Source organism: Echinops telfairi, unplaced genomic scaffold (genome assembly GCF_000313985.2).
Source record: "Echinops telfairi isolate 266 unplaced genomic scaffold, ASM31398v2 ScPeMD7_2;HRSCAF=8, whole genome shotgun sequence".
Lineage (NCBI taxonomy): Eukaryota > Metazoa > Chordata > Mammalia > Afrosoricida > Tenrecidae > Echinops > Echinops telfairi.
The window spans coordinates 3,999,596-4,014,539 of record NW_022103898.1 but is presented as its reverse complement, the minus strand read 5'-3'; the positions used below and the strand labels follow the sequence as shown (position 1 = coordinate 4,014,539).

The 14,944-nt window shown below is 59.4% G+C and overlaps 1 protein-coding gene across 2 annotated transcripts in view; it reads right to left on the bottom strand.

Annotated features, from left to right (window-relative positions):
• Window positions 1-14,944, bottom strand: part of CERK (ceramide kinase) — a 40,079-nt gene that overhangs the window by 2,696 nt on the left and 22,439 nt on the right. For both annotated transcript variants that reach the window (XM_030886154.2, XM_045290681.1), the window contains exons 4-12: window positions 14,573-14,698; window positions 12,745-12,808; window positions 10,218-10,363; window positions 7,478-7,552; window positions 6,798-6,950; window positions 6,194-6,299; window positions 5,543-5,619; window positions 4,490-4,695; window positions 2,942-3,153 (exon numbers count right to left, since the gene is read on the bottom strand). In XM_030886154.2, coding sequence (XP_030742014.1) covers window positions 2,942-3,153; window positions 4,490-4,695; window positions 5,543-5,619; window positions 6,194-6,299; window positions 6,798-6,950; window positions 7,478-7,552; window positions 10,218-10,363; window positions 12,745-12,808; window positions 14,573-14,698 — 1,165 coding nt within the window. The remainder of the gene's footprint in view (window positions 1-2,941; window positions 3,154-4,489; window positions 4,696-5,542; window positions 5,620-6,193; window positions 6,300-6,797; window positions 6,951-7,477; window positions 7,553-10,217; window positions 10,364-12,744; window positions 12,809-14,572; window positions 14,699-14,944) is intronic.

Genomic DNA, 14,944 nt, shown 5'->3' with positions numbered 1-14,944 from the left:
CCAGACCCCCAACCCTGACAGTGAGGCCCACGTCTGGGTCCACTCGAGCTCTCCTGGCCCTGCAGACAGCTGCCAACCTGTGGAGATTCCCCAGCCTCCCCCTCAGCGGTGTCCTCGCCACCTCCCTCACACCCTCTCTGTTCCCAAACATGAACCTTCACGCCCATTTCTTTTTTAAAAAAAGACAAAACAGCCCCCCTCCCCACTGCCCCATGTTCCTACCTCATCTGTTACCAGCTCCCAGGTCAACCCCTGGGGAGACTGGGCAGGACAGGCACTAGGTCAGGGAGCAGGCCTGGCAGATGCCAGGGTGGGGGCCTCGTTGGTGTCCCCAACACCCACTCTGGCCACAAGGCAGCCGGATGGCCCCAGGGCCCAGCTGACCACCTCACAGCTCCAAACTCCTGGCTCCTTCCCATGTCCCCTTCTTCCACCCCAGATCTCCTGCGCCCCAGAGTCCACCCCCGTGTCCCCCACCCCCGAGCCTGTGCTGGGCCGGGGGGCTGGCAGCGTGTGCAGAGAGCCCAGGACTTAGGAAGTGTCCTGAAGGTGGTTCCCCTCGTTCTTCAGCTGATAGGAGATGAGAGAATAGCAGGGTGCGGAGGGCGAGGACGAGACCGAGCACCTCAGCGGAGGGGTGTCGGCGACCCGTGACCCCACACTGTGTATAGGAGGGATGCTGGGATGCCAGGTGTCTGGTTACTTGTTGTGAGGGGGACTGAACTGCATCCCCTTCCCCCCCAAACAGGGGTCAGCTGGTCTGGGCCATGATTCTGCCTCCATGTGAGAGCCAAAGCCACCAGCTGCTGCACGGGAGAAAGATGTGGCTCCCTGCTCCCGAGAGAGCTATGCCCGCCGAAGCCCGGAAGGGCAGCAATGATCTGCCCAGTAGGGTGGACAATGGTCAGGGTCGGCTGGATGGCACCGAGTGAGGTTTGCTGATCCCTCCCTCTGTTGTGATTGGTTGTCATTAGACGGGTGTCATCCAGTCAGTCCCAACCCACCGCGACCCTCCTGTGTGCACCAGAGTGAAACACTGCCCAGGCCTGCGCATCTTCACCATCTGAGTCTGTGGGCGCGGCCACTGTGTCCGTCCGTCCGTCCATCCATCCATCCATCCATCCATCCATCCATCCACCCGAGGGCCTTCCTCTTTGTCGCTGCCCCTGTCTCTGCTTTAACCAGCACGATGTCCTGCCCCAGGGACTGGTCTCTCCCAGGAACGAGTCCAACCCAGGTTCATCCTGTGAGCATTCCGGGTTCCAGTGACTCGGCGATGCTTGCTGCGGCTGCTTCTCATTTTGGGTCACGCCCCAGCAGCAGGCGAAGGCCCTGAAAGCTTTATTCCTGGAGGCTGGACTCCATCCACACGTGATGACAGTCGACTCCACTTTGAGGAGGCGGCTCTTCCTCAGGCATCTTCTGAGCGCCTTGGGCCGAGGGAGTCCTCTTCCGGCCGTCTGTTTGAAAATACCCGGACCACGTCCCCGGCGATCCCGAGCCCTAAGACTGCTAGTGGCTAATCCCTCTGAAGTGGAACAGACTCAGCCTTCTTCGTAGTCAGTTCTTCTCCTGGAAGCTCTGCTGGGACCCACTCACTTCGGGTGCCCCTGCTGGCATGTGAGACACTGGGGACGCCTCACAGTGGCACCCAAGCCACCACAGGATGGCTCCTGGGCAGACAGGTGGTTTGTGTTGGGATCTGGTTCTGCAGACGATGCAACTATCCTACGCGATGCCAATTCTCAAGGACTTTGTCTTCCACGGATCCACCATCAATGCTCATGGAAGCGGCGGTCAAGAGGTCAGATGGCACATAGCACTGGGCGAATCTGCTGCACATGACCTCTTCAGAGTGGTGAAAAGCAGGGAGGCCACTTTGAGGACTAAGGTGCACCTGACCCACGCCACGGTGCTCTCCCTGGGCTCACATGCACGTCAGAGTGGGGCATGCAATAAGGAAGAGTGCAGAGGGACTAATGTCTTTGAACTGTGGTGCTGGAGAAGAATTGGGAAAGTACCATTGACCATGGCTGGAAGGACAAACAGATCTGTCCTGGAAGGAGGAACGCCAGAGTGCTCCTTAGAAACAACGTGCTTTGGGCACGTTGTCAGGAGAGACCAGTCCCTGGAGGAGGACATCGTGCTTGGTAAAGGAGATGGGCAGCGAAAAGCGGGAAGGGCCTCCTGGGTGGACACTGTGGCTGCAACCATGGGCTCAGGCACAGGGACGATCGAGAGGCTGGCGCCGGCCCGGGCAGAGTTCTGTTTGACCGCTCATCGGGTCGAGATGGGTTGGAGCACACCCCATGACATTGGCAAAAGCAGGGTTCACGGGAAAGACGGCATCCACAAGATCGGTTGTGTCGTGGATCAATCTCGCTTGAGGTAGGAAAGAGATGCTTCCACAAGTGAGCAGAGGTGGAGGGGCCTCCGTGCCACCAAGACAGACAAGCCAAGAGTGAAGTGGACCCTTAGGGCCTGGGGTCCCTGTGCTGAGAAGCCCCTAGCCCCAGGGGAAGCTCGAGGCCCATGCACAAGGAGACCTCCAGGTACGGCGGGCCCACGGACGTTGGAAGGACACAAGGACATTCCCCCAGAGCCGGCGTCCTGAGTTCAGAGTCCGTGAGGACACATTTCTGTAGGTGACGGCAGCGCCCACCTGGTATGTTTCCCTTTACAGCAGCATCTGAGAACCAAGCGCCCCAGAGACTGACCGTGATGACAAAGGGCCCCACGGCAAAGGCCACCCTGACAAAACCCTCCAGCAACTGCCTGCGGTGAAGGTGACCCGTGTAGTTCATGTTCCAGACGGCACGGCACAGGCATGGCCACAGCCCCGAGCACTGGTCCACGGGGCCGCACTCTTCTCAGTGATGCGGGTCGGAGACCGGAGGACCCCCCCCCACACACACACACATAGCCCTCCCCCGCCACTCACCTGACCTCCAAGGCGGAGGTGCTCAGCACCTCCCCGTCACAGTTCCAGGAGCTGCTGGAGGTGGGGCAGCAGCACCCGGGATGGTCACCGCGACAGAGCTGCCCGAACCGCTTCTTGCCGCCCTCCCGGAGGTCAGTGTCCTCCTCCTCCAGGCGCTTGGACGTGAAATGGAACTTCTTCACGCGGTAGACCTCCACGAACCCAAAGTCAAACTGCCAGAGACAGGGACGGGGACGGAGGCTGTGATGTGTGGTGTGGGGTAGAGTGGAGGTGGGGAGGGGTCACCCGGCCACACCCCAACCCACCAGAGGCAGAGTGGAGCCTGGCTCACCCGCCTGCCCAGGCCCCCGCCCACGTGACCAGAGCTTCCAGAATCACGGCTCTCATCTCAACTGCTCCGGAGTTGAGTTGGGATTTTCTGATATCTTCTTAGCAAGCACTATGTGAAGTGTAGGGGTCCTGCTAGTGCAGTGGGTTTCCTAACCCCAAAGTCAGCAGTTCAAACCCACCAGCTGCTCTGTGGGAGAAAGATGAGGCTGTCTCTTCCCGTGAAGATTGGAATCGCCTGAAGGGTCGCTATGAGTCGAATATCGACCCGATGGCAGTGGGTTTGGCTTGGGATTGAAGAAGCCGCATCAGAGCTGTGTTGGCCTCAGATCTGAAGTATGACGCAAGTAAACCGCTGTACCCAAACCAGAGCCCATCACCCTAACTTCCAGTTCCCTGGGCATCGCAGCACCAATGCTGTCTACTTCGCCGGTGCTGGGCACCAGGCTGGCTGGGAGCCTGAGCCTACTTCTAGAGGCTGCAGATTTCTTGGGGAGCAGCACGATCGTCACAATGCCTCCTTGAGCTGGCCGCTGGGCTTCCTAAGAGGAAGAGGACAGGCAGTCCCCATGAGGACACTGCGATCCGGCATTTAGGCTTTCAGCGAGGTTTCAAGGGAAACCAGGGACGCCCTGGCAAGACGAAGCACCAGAACGTCACAGGGCCGCGTCGCCACCCGTCTGTCCGTGTGCCTGTCTGTGTGCCGCACTGCGGTGGCTGCGGGCAGCTGGGATGCCGCAAGTGCTGCCCGCCGGCCTTCCAAACACCTGCAGGGGTGCCGTGGTGGGCGGGCTCCCACAGATCCACTCAGCCACCAACCAGGGAGGTCGCTCGAGCTCAACGGAACCCAAAACCAAACTCACTGCCAACTCAGCAGCCCTGCAGGACCAGGTAAAATTGCCCCTGTGGGTTTCCCAGATCGAAACTCTTTCCTGGAGTAGAGGCCTCAAGGGGTCTTCTCCGGTAGAGCGGCTGGTGGTTTCGAACTGCTGACCTTGTGGATCTCAGTCCAGCGTGTAAGCCACCAGGGCTCCCAAGTGAAACAAATTCACAGAAGCCCTATGGGGCAGGGCAGAACCACCCCTGTGGGCTCCTGAGACTGTAAGTCCCCTTTCTCGTAAGGAGCGGTGGGCGACTTCAAACCGCTAACCCAGTGGTTAGAAGCCCAACATGCCAGCAGGGCCCCTTCGGCTGAGACTCGAGATGGCGTGCCCCACGCACCTGGTCGTACTGGTTGGTGTGCCTGACGAGGAAGCGCAGGAAGTTGAACCTGGAGCACTTGCGGATGAGGATGAGGTCCGAAGACCCGTCCCCCAGGTGGGCGGCCGGGGAGAGGCCCCTGGGACTTCGGGGGCAGGCGCAGGACATGTTGGTGGCGTTGATGGCCAGGAACTTCCCACAGGCCACTTTCCACTCCTCTACCTCCTCTATAGTGGGGAGGGGCAGGCAGATGTTAGGGCTCGGGCTCAGGGTTCAAGTCTGGAAAGGGGCTGGGGGACAGACCACCCTGGGAGCCCCTCCCCCCACCGTCACTGGACCACACCTCCCATACGGGCTCCCACCATCCACGTCCTCAGAAGATTGCTCGCTGCGCCAGGAAGTCTCACTTAACCGTCAGAGGGCAGGTCCGTGGGCATACAGGTGGGCACACCATGGCCCACTGTGGCCTGTGAGCTAAGAGTGCAGTGTGTGTGTCTGAGTACAGGAGGACAGAGCACTGCTTTGTGCTGCCTGAGGGTTACTGGTGACTCAGCACTTGGTGCTACTCCCAGGGACCAACAGTCCTCACGGCCCGGACTTTCACAGGAATGGCGCTGGCCTCCTTGGCCCCGGGAAGGACCAGGCCAGGCTGACTGCCACTCCAGCAAGACCGAGAAAGATGGCCTGCACAAGCTAGGGTCCCCGAAGTCCTGGCCACTGACAATGGGCGTGTTGCCGGCAGCCAAAAACTCAAACCAAACTCACTGCCATCAAGCGGATGCCGACTCTCAGCGACCCGGTGGGGCAGAGTGGAACTGCCCCTGTCCGTCTCCGAGCCTGCGAACCTTTACCGGAGCAGACGCCGCGCCCCTCTCCCGTATCTGAGCGCAGCCAGACACACAGAGGTGTCCTGTGGCTCAGAGAAACAAGATGAGGGGAGGGGAGCTGGGTGGAGGCTGTGTGCTGAGAGAGGGCCACACGGTTTTGTGTTTTTAATTCTGGGTTGCACAGGAGGGGGAAAGGGCCGCTGGAGGGGTGGGGGAAGGGGTGTGAGGGGTCTGCGGTGGGAGTTACCGGAGTTTTCTAAGCCATAGAGCGACTTCTTCTGTTCCTCCTCCAGCTGCTGCCTGCTCTGCCTGCACACAAAACACCTGGAAGACACAGCGAGCCCAGCCTGTCCCTCAGGTGCTCCGCCCCACCTCCGCTCCTGCCGACAACGCCCTCAGCTCGGTTTCAGGGGTTTCAAAGAAAGCTACAGGCATTGAGTGGACCCCGGCTCATGGTGACCGCAGGGGACAAGGTGGAACTGCCCCTGCGGGTTTCTGTGGTCACGCCTTACGGGACAGAAAGCCTCCTCGCCTTCCCTCTGGGGAGCGGCTGGTGGCTTTGAATTCCTGACCTTGAGGTCAGCAGCCCGACACCTGAGCCGCTACGCCGCCAAGCCAAGAAACCCGAATGCACTGCCACCAAATAAGCCGATTCGGATGCGTGTGGGACAGGGTGGGACCTCCCCTGTGAATTCCGAGACTGTAACTCTTTACCGAAATCGTAAGCCCTGCCTTTCTCCTGCAGAGCGGCTGGTGGTTTCAAACTGCTGACCTTGAGGTTAGCAGCCCAGAGGCATGTAACCACTCCACCCCCCAGAGCCCCTCCTTGAGATCAAAGTCATGCTTGGCATCCCTTTAAGCATCGTTCTGAGAAGGCGGGGTGGGGGGAGGCACCTACCCCGAGCGGCAGGGCTTCTGGTCCCTGGGGGAGCCCACCGTGTGCTGGGCCGGGAGGAAGGAGACGGTCCCCTCATAGGAGTGGTGGGAGAGGAAGGTCTTCAAGCCTGGGGACAGAGTGGAGGCGAGAAGTCACCAGGCAGGCCAGGTTGGGACACTGAGAGGGGGAGCTTTGCCGAGGGACCCTTGACTGGCCTCAGCCCACTCACAGAGTTGGTGTCCGGCAAGACCCTGAGCCTCCCTGCTTTGGAGAAGATGCTGGCCCTGTTCTCCCTGGGCCGTCAGTACCACTCCTCCGACTGCGGCCCAGGCTCCCCCTCCCCCTCCACTTGCAGGCTGGATCCCCCATCTCTCTCCAACTGTGGTCAAGGGTCCTCACGGTTCCCCCTTTAGCTGCTGACTGGGGTACTCATCCCCCTGCAGCTGCAGGCTGGGCCCCAGCCCTGGGCCCTGGACCAGAAACTCAGGCACTTGGTCTCCTATCTAGCTGTCACCAGGGCGGGGGCTCAACAGATCCCGCAGGGGTGCAGAGTTCAAAGGGCTCTCTCGTGCTGCCTGCCCTGGTGGGGCGGGCTTGCCGCCAGCTGCGTGTGATGCCGAGTTACCAGAGAAGTCGTATCTGGCGAGGCCCATCCACCGCTTCTTCTCGCTGTCCCGGATGATGTCCCCGTAGAAGCCGTAGCCCAGCAGGGACACTGAGTAGCGCAGCAGTGAGCTGCGGTGGTGGATGGAGGAAACATCCAGGGGCAGCGAGTCTCCTGTGGGAACGGGCGTCCACCGGGAGCTGCATGGATGGAACCCAGGCCGCACCCGCCCGGCCAGACCCTCCCCTTGCCCGCAGGACAGCCTGCCCACGGCCTCGGCTGACTCCGAGCAGACGATGTTCCCTAGGCCTAGGGGGCCAACTTTCTGCAAGCTGGTCACCAGGCCTTTCTTCTGAGGCGCCTCTGGCCGGACTCGAACATCTAACCTTTGGGTGAGCGGCCAAGTGCCTGCCCCTTCGCCAAAGGGAGCAACTTAATCAGGAAAAGTGTAAAGTGCCACAGTCTGTGGGGGGTGTGTGTGTGTCTGGTCTCCTGTGACAGCCCCCTCTGACAGCAGACGCAGGTCTGTAGGACATCTGAGCAGAAATGTATGCCGAGGCCTTTTAGAGCACAAGCTAACGGAGGAATTGTCTCTGCCCAGATAGCTCTGGTGGTCTCGGGCAGGGACTCAGAAAAGGCTGGGTGTCGGCCTCTCCGGGAGGGGCTGGCAGGAGGCCGGGCGGGGATGTGCTGGGACGTACCCACGACGATGTGCAAGGCGGACGTCTCGGCATCATTGGTCCCCACTGTTGAGTAGCACACACAGTCCGTGGACCCTGAAAGACAGGAAGGCCCTCAGCCCCGTCCTGCCTGCCGTCACCCGGCCCTGGGGCTTGGCTGCCCCTCCTCCAGCCCTGGAGGGGACGAGGAACGGATGGGCTCATCTGAACCATTCAGACAGAACAGGCCAGGCCCCAGCTGGCTGGGTGGAAGCAAAGGCCTCTGTGGGGTCTGATGGGCGTCTGAGCAGGCCGACACCTGGAGCCCACCTTCTCTGTGCCTGCTGGTGAGGGGCCCCGGCCCCCATCACACAGCTGACCTGAGTTGGCCTCTCCCCCAGCTCCCCAGGCAGTTGGTGGCATCAGCATCTGCATCCTGTGGCCCCCATTAACTTCGCTCGGGCTCCCCGAAGGGAGTGGAGACAGCCCGGGAAGGCCACAGGCCACCCACAGTGAGGCCGGGCTCAGAGGAGCAGCCCGCATCTCCCACGAGGTCAGCTCCGCTGCCCAGCTAGCGAGGGAGCGGGACTGGCCCAAGTGGCTGTCCAGGGCGGCCGGGCACCTGTGCATGTGGTTATCTGGGTGGGCGTCTGCACCCAGATTGGTTTTTTGTTTGACCTCGCAGACGGAGGGGAAGGCCTGGGCTTGGAGCCCACCTGATCCTGCCCTGCCAGCCCCTCTGGGTGACCTGTGGCCTCACCCCTTCCAGAGCTGTTTAAGGGGTTCTTCCACGTACAGAAGAATCACCAGGGGACCTGCAGGCGGCAATGCAGGTCCCCGTTCTGCCTGCAGAGGGGATGCCGAGTCTCAGAAATGGACTGTTTCAGACGGCTCTTCTGGCCACAGCCTGGGGAGCCCTGGGGGCAAGTGGGTCGCAGAGTGGGTTGCAGGGTCAGCAGTTCGAACTCACCGGCCACTCCCCGGGAGAAAGAAGAGGCTTTATACCCCCCGAGAAGAGTTACCGTCTCAGAAACCCACCGGGCAGTTCTATGCTGTCCTGCAGAGTTGCTGTGAGTCTCGGGGACGCGATGGCAGAGTTCAGTGAGCTTTGTTTGAGTGAGCTCTGCTGCAGGCTCGGGTTTGTCGGGGGAGCCCCACATCCCTTTTCAGCCTCCACCTCGTTTCCACCTCTGCCTCTCAGCCCTGCCTATTTCTAGGGTCGTGGCCGGAGCCCAGGAGCCCAGGTGGCGGGGTAGGTTACTCGTTAGGCCATCCCCGGCAAGGTCAGCAGTTTAAAATCTCCACGCCCTCCTCTGGGGAAAGATGAGGCTTTCTACTCCCATAGAGATTTCTGGCCTCGGAAGCCCACAGAGGGGCCACAGGTCTACTCTGTCCAACGGGGTTCGCGATGGGTCAGAATCGATTCTGTGTCTGTCGGTCTGTTTTTCAGCCATGGCCGTGGCTCTCCTGGTGGGCCTGGGTAAGGAGGGGAGTGGAAGGTGCTGAGTGGACTCAGTGATCCCACTGGGAGCACGGTATTAAAAGGAGCCCTCTTGGGGGCAGGGGGAGGATATCCCTGCCGGGAAGAGAGAACATCAGGGGGGGATGAGCATGTCCTTGGAGCCCCGAGATGCCTGCACAGGGAGCATCCTGGTCCAGGCGACGGCTGTGACGTCAGAGCAGCAGCAGCAGCCCCCGGAGCCAGAGCGTAGGACGAGGAAGCGGTGGACTCCCCATCCTTCCGAGCAAGTCGGCTGAGGGCCCTGGAGCAGGAGGCTGGCTTGTGGAGCATTGCGCCTCTGGGCACTTAACTGGGTGAACCAGAGCGGAGTGCCTTCGGGCTGAGGCTTACAGCAGGCTGGGGTGCCTCACCGGCAGCCCTAAACGAGCTTTGGAACATTGCTGAGCAGGGCAGAGGCCAGGCCCGCAGGCCAAGGGCCAGGGAGAGGCCTGCCTGTGGGCCTGGCAGAGAAGAAACTGTCCCAAAGGATCAAGCATGTGCAGGGTATTTCTCACTTGGATGGAAACCTGCTAAGGTCCCTAATAGCCCCCATGGGATGGTTAAGGATTATGTCATCTGGGCACTCCTGGGCAAGGGGAGGGTTGGGGCCCAAATGATCCACTGGGTCACAGCCTCATGTCAACTCTCTAGGGGTGGCGCCTGTGTGTTTAGGAGTGAGAGACACTGGGAATGCTCTCTCCCTCCCTGCCTCCTTCTCCCTCCTTGCCTTCCTGCTTGCTGGGACTCTGCGTGCCTCCAGGGGAGACCTCATGTGGGCCACTCAAGCCTGACCATGTGGCCACCCTGCCGTGTTTCCATTCACGTTGGCTTCACGCGGTTCTGCCCCCACCGGCCCGTGATCTTCCCGCCTGTCGGCCTGCCGCTGCTACGTGACTGAAGAGGGTCCTGCCTTGCATTGGCGGGACTTACAGACTTGAGTGGGGCTGGGGGTGGAGGCACCTTCTTGATAAAAGATCACTTATCGATACAAAGCTCTTTCTCACACAAACGCATGCGGGTTGCTGAGTTTGTTTCTCTAGACAACCGGCCTCTCACACCCCATCATGCGGGCTTCACCCGTGAGGTCTGTGTGGTCACCGAGCCCTGCAGGAGAGCTGAGGTCGACCAGAACGAGCTGGTTCCGAGCCCAGGTGAGAACTGCCAACACCCCTTCTGGAAGGGTCTGCACCCCCAGGGCCCTGTCTACCCCGCCCCCGTGTGCCCCCCCCACCCCCCCCCCACGATGCCCTGGGAGCCAGCACTGCTGTCGTGGGAACCTACCCGCAGGAATTATGCCGATCCGCAGCGGGCTCGGGACCAGGGTGGCCCGGGGCTGGTTCTGGTCCACACCGGCATTCTGCTGCGTCCTTCCGACCAGGCCGTGCAGGACTTCACTGAACATGCCGTCCCCGCCGACACAGACGATTCTTCGGAAGGATAGGTACAGTGTTAGGCCAGCACCCTTGGGAGTCTGAGGGGATCAGAGCATGTGGCCTCCCTGCTCCTGCCTGGCCACTGACACTGTGGCCACAGTGGTGTCCACTTGCACCACTGTGTGAGACTACTGTTAGCTATGCCGAAGGGACCCTGTCCCCTCAGCTGCATGGCTGCCCCCAGCCTCTGTCCTCTCTCCCTAGGGCTTGCACACTGCAGAGACCTGGTGCTGCCATTGTGGGTTAGACTTTGGGTTGATAACCACAAGTTCAGCGGTTCAAACCCACCAGACACTCCCTGGGACAAAGATGAGGCCATTAGTCCCCATAAAGAGTTGCACAAGATCTGGGAGCGGTCTCCCTCCATCCTACAGGGCTTCTGTGAGCTGCAGTTGGTCGCTCGCTCACTCATAGGGAGAGGCCCCATGACAGCCCTCTCAGGGGCCCACACGGAGGCCCTTGGGTCCTGCTTCACGCACAAGGTGGCACCCCTGGTGGTGCTCACTGAGAGGTGGGGGGTTTAGGTCCACCCAGAGAGGCCTGGTGATCCACTTCCAAAAACAATAAACTCAACTGGTGCTGAACCCTGGTAGGAGTGCATTTGACTCCTCCCTGACCAGGCAACAGGTCTGCTCAGCCGCCAGCAGGCTGAGGTTCAGAGAGATAGTGTGGGCTTCTGGGGACACAGCAGTGAGGAGGTGGCAGGGGCCGGCAGACGCTCCTCCACAACCACACCCCCTCCAGGTGCAGGCCCCCCTCCATGCTGGTTCTGCTGACAGAGAAAGACTGGGGGTCCCCCCCTCGTTGAGTCAAAACTGACTGAATAGCACCTAACAATAACAGACAGGCAGGCCTCTCTTGGAGGGTCTCTGGGGGGCTTCAACCTCCAACCTCTCAGCTGAGTGAGCCATCTGCACCCCAGGGAGTCCTCTGTCCATGAGAATGTGGACAGTGCCGGGACACAGAAATGGCCAACAGTGACGACCACGCTGGTCCCCACGGAGCGGGAGAATGCCTGGCTGAGCGCATCGGCCTCTCCCGGCTGTCCACCTGAAGCATGCCCTACCTCTACATTAAGGGGCGGGGGGACTGAGAACTGACTCCCTGTTGTTAGTGCTTGGGGGCGGGGGTGGTGGTGGTGTGTGTGTGCTGGTGGCACAGTGGCTACCTGTCAAGCTGCGGCTCATCACAGGGCCAGCAGTTTGGAGCAGCCAGTGCTCCTTGGGAGAAAAGCGAGGCTTTCTACTCTCAGGTAAAGTTTGTCTCAGAAGCCCACGGGGGGCAGTGCTGACCCTGTCCTTTGGGGTCACTGTGAGTTTGGATTCTTGCCTGTAGACTCGAGCCCACAGCGACCCCTTGTGGCAGATTAGAGCTCTCCCACTGGGCTGTCTATGCCGTCAGCCCCCACCCCATTTAGAGTATTGACGTCTAATTCACAACCGTACAGTTTTATGGTTTCAACACATTAAAGAGAGTTATACGAGCGTCGCCATATTCCATCTGAAGCATTTCCCTGTTTCTTTGATCACTCGTATTTGAGGTCCCCCCCCTCCGCCCCTCCCCCGGCCTCTGCCATGATTAACCCAGTCATCTTCTCGGCCGACTCACCTGTCCTGGCCGTCATATTCGCAAAGACACATCAAAGCAGGGCTCAAAGGAGGAAGAAAACGTTTCGAAAAGGATGGCGGCAACATTGTGCAAATGGGCTTGACACAGTGGGTGTGTGGGTTGTGATAAGAGTTGCAAGACCGCCCAACGAGATGATTTTTAAAAACTGATAAAAATGGGGTGTGGAGGGAAAAAAGAGGAGCTGATACCAAGGGCTCGATAGAAAGTAAATGTCTAGAAAATAAGGATGGCAACATATGTATACAAATATGCCCGATGCAACTGATGTATGGATTGCTATAAGAATTTTAAGAGCCCCCAATAAAATGATTCGAAGATCTTTTAATTAAAAAAAGAAAAAATTAATAAAAATAAAAAACAAAACCAACAATAACAAAACTAAACCGAGAAAAACCTCTGTCGAGAAGAAGGCCGTTCAACCGTGAAAAAAAAAAACAGAGGATGGCAGGTGATGATAAAAATGAGGACAGAGGTGAACTGGGCCCCCAAGGAGACCGGAGGGCATGGCGACATCTTACCCTCACTGCAGCTGCACTGACCCACTTCCCAAGGGGCTCTGCCTGCTGACCGAGGGGCTACTCACACCTGACACGGTTGGTCAGAGGGGCTTCCCCGGGGGTTTCATCCCCACGGGGGCCGGCAAATCGACCTGGGCCTCAGTCTTTACTGGCGCAGATCAGCAGGCTTGCTTCCGCGGCACCACACAGCCCCGGCCCGTGACCGGGGAGGAAAGCGTGCTGACTCACCCATCGTATTTCTCTAGGTTCGTCTCATATAAATGCTCCTTGGCGTGGTTGGCTCGCTCGGTCACTGTGGGGAAAGACAACACCATCCCCTACGGGTCATTGTCAAGGGGACCTCGGAGAGTTCCGCAGGCACCAGCGGGCTGCCCGCTGGCAGGAGACACTCGCAGGGCCACCTCCTAACACCCCCAGCCCCGAATGCTGCGCCGGGAGACCTCGGATAGACAAGGATTCCTGGTTTGGTGTAATGTCTTCCCATCTCGTACAAACGATTTTGAAAACGTTAAGACACACCAAAAATTAAGGGTGGATGGGTGGAGTATAAAAATCTTCGGCTACATGAAAAAGTGGAAGATAATGTGAGCCCATAGCACTCTGCTCAAAGTGCCCATGGAAATGCTGTGTTAGCCCTGTTTAAGGGCACAGTCCACCAGGCAGCGTACCCAGCACCGAGATTCCTTTCCAAATGTGCCCACTCGCCTCCAAAATCAGACGCTACTCCTGACGACGGAGGGAGCCCTGTGGCATCGCAGCCAGCTGATCCCAGCAACCCTACAGGACTGGGTACAACTGGCCCTGTGGGTGTTTGAGGCTCTAACTCGTTACGGGAGAAGAAAGCCTCATCTTTCCCGAGCAGCTGCCGGTGGTTTGGAACTGCTGACCCTGTGGTTACTGCCAACTCGTAGCCGCGACACCACGGGGCTCCATCCTTATGTTAACAGTGGATCATTCCAAAACGGATTCCTGGAGAATAAAAGCCACGCCACTGGCTTGCACGTGGGGCATTTGCTGAGGTGGGCCCTCTCCAGCCCCGAATACTTCCACAAAATGAAACGTGAAGGATTAGCAAAGTAGCGCCTCTCGGTGTTTCCTCCTGGGAGCATGGCATCCCTTCCCCCAAGACGGTCCTGCCGTGGCCTTGCCCTTCTGACCGTGCCAGCGTTAGCTTCAACGCGCTATACGCTGAGGACGTTTACCCTGGTGGAAACACACTACACAGCTTATCTTGGGTTCTCCCTACTCTTGTCGGCAGGTGGGGTGGGTGGGGGTAATCATTTTAGAAACCACGCTCTATTTTGTTGGCACTCATCTAGTGAGTGTCCTGGGTCCCCCTCACCCGTCCTGCCACACACTTGTTTGAAGAACTGATAGCTCACAAGAAGCTATTCCAGCACAGCGACTGGTCAGCGATTCCCTGGATGTGGCAGGATCCGGAGAAGGGTGTGGACGGCGTGGCTACTTGCCTCTGGCACCAGCTGCCACCTTTGTCATGAGCCCCAGAGGCCCGGGTGGTGCCCTATTACCAGGTCTGAACATTTGGATCCAATACACCATGGAAGAATCCTCACCAAACAAAAAAGTGAGCGGGGCGGGGGCGGACGGCAGGCTGCAGAACACCATTGCAAATCTTGCTGGAAGCCAGACTTTCTGGATCCATGGAGGCCGGACGAAGCCTGGAGCATTCCCATTGTCCTCGGAGTATCTCTAAACCTGAAGCCAGAACTACCCCTGCTGCCTCCCTAAAACCAGACAACAGCCTCCCTGGTGAAGCATGTCTGCGCTGGGTGGCGTGCCTGTTCTAAGATCTATCTGGGGGTGGGGTGGGGGGACAAATGGACAGTAGGAGCTGGAGAGCTTGGAGTGGCAGCCTAGGGGGCCATGAGTCTGTGTTCAGCAGGAGGAGCACTCCGAGAGGGAGGGGGAGGAGGGCTGCAGGACTCCACCAATGCGACCCGTGTCACCGGGACGTGCATGCCGACCTCGCGGGACGGGAGCGTGTTCTGCTGTGTCCTCCCACCAGCAGCAGCAGGTGGAGGGCGCTCCCGCTTACCGATGATGTCCGTGGTGATGGCGGCCAGGGCGAAGAGCGGGGCCACCTTCTTGTCATAGATCCTTCTGCCCTGCCCTTTGCCTCCAAACGGGTTGATGAACACCAGCAGATGCTTGGGTCTGCAGGCTGCCAGAGGAGCGGGGAAAGAGTCAAGGGGCTGAGATACAGAAGGCACACGGGTCGAACCAACCACCCAGCCACATGCAGGGTGGGGCGCTGGGCAGAATCACACCGTGAGGGTTTGAGAATTCTGCTCCCCAGCCCCTGAGAAAGGGATTTTTAGATCTCAGAGAAGAGTTAGAAGAGGCTTCGGGGCCCATGGCTTGAAGGGTGTATTAGTCTGGGTACTTTGGAGTAACAAATCCACAGCAA